The sequence below is a fragment of the Leptopilina boulardi genome, unplaced genomic scaffold (assembly GCF_019393585.1).
Source record: "Leptopilina boulardi isolate dan_hultmark-lab unplaced genomic scaffold, ZJU_Lbou_2.1 LbouV2_371, whole genome shotgun sequence".
NCBI classification, from domain to species: Eukaryota; Metazoa; Arthropoda; class Insecta; order Hymenoptera; family Figitidae; genus Leptopilina; species Leptopilina boulardi.
Window position 1 is genome coordinate 4,382,343 of NW_026137942.1, and position 8,256 is coordinate 4,390,598.

An 8,256-nucleotide genomic window follows, 5' to 3' on the forward strand; every position below is an offset into this window, starting at 1 on the left:
TTTATATAAATTTGAGTCATTCACGAATTCGTAGTAAAAATTTTTACAAATGGTTTATATAAACAATTAAATTTGTTTTTTTATTAACAATTAAAATTTTTTAATTTTTTAAAATATTTTTTCCATGAAAAGAGCATCTAAATACGAGTAATTTAAAAAGAAATTCATTCCGATTGGTTAACATTTGCGGAAGTTATAATAAATCAAAAAAAAAATTACAAAAAATTTAAATTTGCAATATTTTAAAAATATTTTGAATTTTACAAAAATAATTCGGATTTCTTATTTTAACATTTAATGAACAATTATTAATTTCATACAAATTTATCAAAATAACTTAAATAGTCGCAATTACTTGACGTGCCGACCCACACAGCACCGAAAATTTCTTAAAGAATCTTACTCACTTTCATTTTTAGTAGGTGCCTTCATTTAATTTTTTTTTAGAAAAAACAAATATTTTACAAATAAAAAAAAAATTTTTTTAATGTCATTTTTTTGAATTCTTAATTTTAATACTAATCAAATTAATATATTGATTCCTCTATTATCGTTATCAAAGTCATCGATCACATTACTGTCATTGTTGATCATGATGATAGTTGAGTAATGTATCAATCGTAGGATCAAAATATGTTTAGTAGCGATTGTTACTCTCGCAGTATTGAAGTATATTTTATTTTCGTTCTTCGTATGTTTAAATCTTTATATTGTGTGTCAAAAATTTTAGTTGTTTAGAAAAATTGCAGAAATTAAAAAAGTATAATTGTATGTTAGCTGAGTGTACTCGTCCATAACATATTCCACTAAATAGTACAATGAATTAACTTTTAATAATTTCTAGAAATATTCGATACTATTAATTCGATATTATTAAATTGAAATTTTGAAAACGGAAATACATTCAAATAACAATGACTGTTAAGGAGTGGATTGTAACATTAAAACCTGTACAATTATACATAATTATGTTTACTACTTTAACATTCTTTATAATAGAAATGAGTGCAAGCTATATTACGCATTCTTTAACTCTTTTACTACATTCTTATTACATGCTATGTAATATTATAGCTCTTACTGGATACTTAGCGTCGACAAAGGTAAGTATAAAATTTAATCTTTCTACAACGATATATAATGACGAATCTATCCTGAGATTTTTATAATTCAAAATGTTATAGTTCTATTATGTCGGACATTTTATAAAAATTCTTTAGTATGAAAAATTGGTTATTTGAAAATTATATCAAATAATAATTTGAATAAATGAAAATTTATCTGAAAGAATAAAATGAAAATTCTATGCAATGAAATTTTACCCAATAAAAATTCTTTAAAATACCTATTATGTTATATGAAAATTCGAGAAAATTAAAATTTGAAGAAATAAAAATTCTGTGAAGTAAATTTTCGGTTATATAAAAATTCTGTAATATTAAAAATCGTTTTGATGCAAATTTTGCAAAATACTAATTCGAACAAATAAAAATTAGGCGCAAAAATAATTATAATAAATGAAATTCCATAAAATGAAAAACTTTGTCCGCTTATACGGTGTTGTTCGAAAGTTATACTTTTTTTGTCCGAATTCTGTACGATGTTATCCGATATAAGTAATCTGACGTTTGTGACTATTAAAATTGACTAATAGAAATAAAGGCATAAATTTAATTTAAGCTCTACTCTTTTAAATAAAAAAAAATTGTGAACGATTTATAACAGTGAGAATTAACACATGAAATTTTAAAATAAATCTTTTTAGAAATCATCTTCTGATAGACAAATAAGAAGCACTTTTGGATGGGCAAGAATTGACATTGTAACAATGTTAGTATGCTGTGTTCTTGTCGCTTCATTCTGTTTCTCTATTTTAATTGAAGCAGTACAAAAATTAATTCACATTGATCATTTAGATGCTATGCATCATCCAATACCAGTTATGTTCATAGGTTTTATTGGAATTATACTACATATATTATACTACATTTTTATTGGTGAATACTCATTGAATCAGGGAATTTACTTACAATTCTCTAAAGCTGGTTTAATTTTGCCTAGGTATGTATAAAGTTTTAAATAGAAATTTTATTTCTAATAAAAGGACAATTCCATGAAAAATGGAATACCTAGATAGATCAATGATTTTGTTTATATATACTTACCCACATAGCACCGAAGATTTAATAAATATTTATTAAATATTTATTTTCAATGTTCGCAGTATTTAGAATAAAGGTTAAGTAAAGCTTCTGTAAATATTTAAATGTCCGCACTTCAGCAAATGTTTAGCGCGAACCTTGAGTGAAGCTTAAAATTAAATATTCGTTAAATCACTTGTAGCTTAAGAGCAAGATTTTTTTTCCAATCATAGTTGCTCGTATATCTCGGTTGGTTAAGGTATTGCGTTTGCGTTCTTCGAACCCGTGTTCGATCCCCGGTCCCCCAAATTTATTTTCAAAATTAATTTCGTTATTTAAGGTCTTTAAATATTGCTTAATCAAGTATGAGTCCCTAAATTTAAGAAATTATTTTTTTTTCATTTTTGAAAACTAAAATTTCTTAAATCAATTTATTCATTAAACTGATTCAAATTAAAGATAAAATTATTTTAATTATATTATTATTATTATTAATACAATTAATACTTTATGATTAGATAATTTTAAAATACAGCTATCTGGGCGAACATTTAACGAATATTTTTTTCAAGCTTCAATCAAGGTTAGAACTGAACCTTTAACGAATATTTAATTTAAAGCTTCACTCAAGTTTCGAGCCGAACCTTTAACGAATATTCAATTTCAAGCTTCACTCAAGGTTCATGCTAAACATTTGCTCAAGTGCGGAAATTTAAATATTTACAGAAGCTTTACTTAACCTTTATTCTAAATACTGCGAACATTGAAAATAAATATTTAATAAATATTTATTAAATCTTCGGTGCTATGTGGGTACTCTGTGTAATTTTTTAGTATTCTTAGGGTGATAAATAACTATATCAAATGATTTTGCAAAAAAAATTATTTTGAAATATATTTAAAAACCAAAAAATAAAATTTTAAAAATAACTTTTTTCAAGAACTTTCGTCTTATTAAAGATTTTTTTTATTATTCCTCAATTTCCAGGCATGAAGACATAAATAATCGAGTTTAAAAAAATTATAAATTTTTTACTTTCAGATGCTTGAAACTGCAAGCAATGCATACTGACAGAGATCTGCGAAAATGTAATTCTCTTATTTTGACCAAAAGTAAAGGAATAAGAGAAATGTGTCGAGATTTTTTATGCTGCATATTTGTTATATTGGATTCGTTAATAGTATATCTTTCTAATTCTTCGTACAGTGCTCGCTTCATAGATCCAATATTTGCAATCCTGTCATCGATCTCACTATTTACCTTTAGTTACTCTTACAGTAAGTAAACAATACATGAATTATTTCCGTATTAATATCGCAAATACATTTTTATCTTTTTATTAGCTGTAAAATTTAAGTGTAACAAAATATAAATAATCAAGCTACATGAAGCTACCCATCACAAAATAAATGAATCTGTAATTAAAATTATATGAAACGTGTAAGAATTCACCTACTGAAAATTCCTATATAAGATCTTACATGGAATCCTATTAAGAATTATAGGAATTCATAAAAAATCGTATGTGAAATTGAGACACAATTTTGAGTATAAATTCCTGAATCTTGTGGAAATTTTCATTTGAGTTTTTACATAGAAATGCATGTTGATTCTTATTTAATTTTTAACATTTTAATAGTATTATAAATTTCCCATGCCAATATCCTTCATAATTACCCACATTAAATCTTACAAAACATATCATATGAAACCCTAAAGATTTCCTTATACATAAAATTTTTAAAAATGTAGGAAATTATGTATATGAGATTCCATGTGGATTCTTTCATATGATTTCACATGGAATTGAACGTACAAATTCATATGGGATTTCAAGTAGATTCTTCCATATTAACCAAAGATTTCACATGGATTTATATAAAGGTAACAATAAACGATTTCATATGGCAATTTCAAGATGGGGCGTTATGAAGACGACAATTTACAAAAATTAAAAAATATAATTAAAAATTGTAACGATGTAAATCGTTACTTATATTGATTAGTATCTGTCAGCGTTTTTACCGCCGTGGCGGCCCCGGCATCAGAATAGGGCCACCGTAGGTTACCGCGTAAGAGACGACTAAAGGGTACCCCCTGCTGGAACGAGAGCGGAGTCCCAGCTAGGGACTGGCAGTGCAAAGGCGTTCATGCAAGTCAAATATTTGTTCGTCCGTCTTCAATGCGATCCGTGCGAGTCGGATAATTGAGAATGCGTCCCAAAAGCCACGGCGATGATAGTGAATTCCCGTAATGGTAAAGGACGGTGGGCTGTGTTATACTTGAAACTGTTATTGTCTGAGGAGGTTTGCTTTAGAGTTTTTCTGGGATCAATCTCGCCGCTGCCAACAATTACCAAACCTGTGTAACATTGGTCAATAAGCATCCCAAAATGCCGAATAGTTCAATCGTGATGTTCCAATAGCCTAATGGTAAAGAATGGTGGCTTCGGCACGTGTTGCCACTTGCCTTGACCTGAAGTAGTTCCGAGTTTTACGGAAATCACTACCTTCCGGTTGGTCTTGGCATATATGTGGTGCATGTTGTCATATTTAAACGGTAATCGACCGCCAGTATGGCCTCCGGTTCCCCGGATACTGGAAAGTGGTACTCATACCTGAGTAGAATGGTACCACGGGACGTGTCTGGAGCCCAGGAGACCTTCGGGTCTCCGCCAGGCATTGGGTATGGATTCGTGGTGGCAGTAGTTACAACCCACATCGCTTGGGGTTAGCGTACGTTAGCACGTTGTGCACACGTCTTTCGCATTCGGTGTGTGAGTTGCATTAACTCAAATCGGGTGGAAACCTGCAGAGTTTCCAGGGATTGGAAAGGTTCCGGCTCTCACCAAGAGTGGCAATCGTGACTTAGGTCGGTCGCATTGTCAATTGGCAGGTGACTGGAAGAAATTCTGCGTCATCGGTGCTGGTCAGGCATTAACTCTTGACCTCGTGTCTCGTGGGGGACCGTGCTTGTATACCTGTACAGGGAGTTCTTGCTCGTTAAACATTTAGACTATGTCTGCGTGCCATGAACATGTGTTCTGGCAGTTTTTCTGCGTGAGGATCTGCGCATGTTCGTGCCGCCTAAAGGCCCGATTATCAACGTCGTTATCTAAGGTTTCCAGGGAGCTGCCGTCAAGGAGCGCTCCCCTCTTAACAGATTAGGAGATCTAGGGGAAGTCGGTGTCAATAGGCAGTCGATTTTAGTTCGTATTGAAAGGAAGACCCTTTCGCGGGACTCATAACTGATTATCGCGTTGCACGCTTAATTATTCTTTAAATAATTGTATGTGTTAAATAAATCTTTATTCGTTGTTAACTAAATGTGTGTTATTTGTCATTATCATATTTGGATTTATCAGCTTCAGGCAACGTCGTCTTAGTGTCAGCATTTCAACGTTGCTGAGTTCTTACATGGTTAATCTTGTTCTGAGATCATCAATGCACCGTTGGTTAGACTTGGTTGGAATCTCCCTTTGGTATTTTTCAGCGTAATTTGAGATAAGTATTTAGCGTTCGATTAATGTGGACGGTGCACGCGGGTTTTTATGAACACGTGAAAGTCCATCATTATAAAATCAAATAATATTACTGCAATTCATCTGAAAAGGAAAAAAAATTGAGCTTTTGCAATACATAATGTGGGTTAAAGTCTCAACTCGTATATAGGGGAGAATGGGGTAAGGATAGTTAGTTGATGTTATGCTTAGACGGCTTGCTCAAAAATCGCGTCATTCATGGTATATTTGCATCTTAATACCAATAGATGATAGTAAAAACTGGAAGTCAATCTGCCACCAATTGCGAAGTCAGGAGTTTATTTTTTTAAAAAGTCTGTTTTGCTAAAATGTCAACGTAGTGTTTATCATATTGTTTTCTATATTAGTGCTTCCGAATATTTATTTACATAAGTGTTTTCCAGAGTGGAATTTCCTGCTGAATACGAATATCGTATTTATTTTCAAATCAATTCACGTCGTTCCTTAAAATTTAGAAAAATCTGAAATATGGGCTCATGGGGCAAGGATAGTTAGAGCTGTTACGGCTCGATAAAATCCTGCTAATGCGACTGCAACTTATAAAAAATGTTTAATTGTTCTTTTTAGGTTGATATACATACTGATGCGTAATTATACGGAAAACGAAACTTATTGACCAAGAAATTGGTGATCATCTAAAGAAAATTGGTTAAATCTTAGATTTTAGTTTAGACGAATTTTAATGCGAGGTTTTCATTGGCCCCCGGAATAGCTGGAGACTCGCAGAACGCGGGGCCAATGAAAGTCACGCGTAAGCCTTTTTGGTCGCCGGCGGTTCAATTGATATTTAGAAAATGTTCAAAACATTTTGTTAATACTTAATATATCAATATTGAATAGTGTAAATCCAATAAAATAAAGAAAACGAAAAATTTACTAATTACTAATTCATATCTCGTAGGGATTACAGTCTACAGCAAAATAATGTATAAAAAAATTATAGCCAAATAACCAAGCTCTCCAAAAATACTACTCGTTTGCAGATACAAATTCAAGTTTGGTCGCTAGATTCAAAAACGTCTTAACTAACTATTCTTGCCCCATCCTCCTCTAGTATTCAAGACTATATTTATTAAGTTTGTCAGATACATTTTAAAATTTAAATAAAATAGCTTATTGCATATAATTCTATACTTTTTCAGTTAGAATTTTAAAGATGCCAGTTTACACTTAAAAGTAAAAAAATATTTAAAATAAGACTTAAGACAATTTCATTTTCAGTGAAGGAATCGGGTCTCATTCTTTTGCAAACCATTCCAAATCATATCAACATTCAATCACTTAAAAGAGAAGCGTTAGAAGCATTTCCTGGTATAGTAAACATACATGATTTACATGTTTGGCAACTAAGAAACGAACATGTTATATCTACTGTCCACATAATTTTTTTGGATTCAACTGTGAGTATCTAAAATGACATTTTATTTGATATTTTCAATCAGAATTATTTATTCTAAATAGATCACTATCCATTTAAAAATTTAATTCACAAAATATTTTAACGGTTGAACGCCCACAACAATTAATGTGTCATATTTGAAATGTTAATTAGAGGAACTTGTGTTTTTTATATTGATTGTAACATAGGTTTCAGGAAAACCACAAAAATTGTAAATAATCGCGGAAATCTGACAGAAACCTATATCTATTATTAAAATTAGGATGCAAAAGTTTTCACGAGACTCAAAAATGGAATTAATCCATTTTAAATTGATTAATTAAAGTTCCCAAGTAATAATAACTCCATTACAAAATTGTGCGTTGTATTTATAATTCTACATTACAGGTGTACAGAAATATCACAGATGAAGTAATATCATTCTTCGCTGAAATAGGTGTAACACAAGTAACTGTACAACCAGAATTTCATAAGGTAAATAAATCTAGGATTATTAATTGGTCCCCCCCTTGCCTACTAATGATTTTTCGATATTTCTTTAAATAAAAATGTTTTAAAGCTATTGTGAAAACTAAACTTTTTGACATAGAAAATCTATTGAATCAATTTAAAACAAATAAAATTCGTTTCAGAAAATATCAAATTTCAACAAATTAGAATGTCTGATCACTTGCAAAGATGATAGCTGCAAATCCTCTCAATGCTGCACAAAGCGGGAAAATGATGATTTTAACAATTTTGTTACTTGTTAGTTTAATTTAAAACTAGCGATGTATTCCTCGCTCGCTAACGCTCCCTCGGTTATAGTTGTACTTATTGTTGTTTACTTACTGTAGTTTATGTATATTATATACATAATTTATGTTTTAAAGTAATATATTATTAATATTGTATAAAATTTATCTTAATTTTGATCAGTATCATTCAAGGATGAAATGACAATTGTTAAATATTAAATGTTTTAATTTATTATAATTATAACAACAATATTCATTATATTATATTATATATTAATATATTATTTTATATTATATTATATTGCTGTAAATTGCCCCACAAACACATGGAAATTTTGCAAAAATGTTCATAATAAATCGAAAAACCTTTTAAAATATCGCTTTTTATTTTTATTATCCAGAGTAAACCTTTATAAAGAGATTTTAAAGGTATATAT

The 8,256-nt window shown here is 30.1% G+C and overlaps 1 protein-coding gene across 2 annotated transcripts; it reads left to right on the plus strand.

The window, feature by feature from the left end:
• The first annotated feature begins 629 nt into the window (after positions 1-629).
• LOC127287606 (zinc transporter 1) lies at positions 630-8,194 on the plus strand. Of its 2 annotated transcripts, XM_051314618.1 has the most exons (7): positions 630-768; positions 845-1,103; positions 1,766-2,061; positions 3,184-3,419; positions 6,905-7,083; positions 7,470-7,556; positions 7,715-8,194. In XM_051314618.1, the coding sequence occupies exons 2-7, from the start codon at positions 915-917 to the stop codon at positions 7,832-7,834; spliced, it is 1,107 nt and encodes a 368-aa protein (XP_051170575.1). In that variant the 5' UTR covers positions 630-768; positions 845-914; the 3' UTR covers positions 7,835-8,194. The 2 variants fall into 2 exon arrangements, with proteins under 2 accessions (XP_051170575.1, XP_051170574.1); XM_051314617.1 differs by having other exon boundaries at positions 662-1,103.
• The last annotated feature ends 62 nt before the right edge of the window (positions 8,195-8,256 follow it).

What these genes read in the sequence shown, in the direction of transcription:
- LOC127287606 (XM_051314618.1), top strand. Translation starts at nt 915, where the DNA reads ATGACTGTTAAGGAGTGGATTGTAACATTAAAACCTGTACAATTATAC. An exon ending in GATACTTAGCGTCGACAAAG is followed by an intron (nt 1,104 to 1,765) that starts GTAAGTATAAAA and finishes AAATCTTTTTAG; the next exon opens with AAATCATCTTCTGATAGACA. An exon ending in TACCTTTAGTTACTCTTACA is followed by an intron (nt 3,420 to 6,904) that starts GTAAGTAAACAA and finishes TTTCATTTTCAG; the next exon opens with TGAAGGAATCGGGTCTCATT.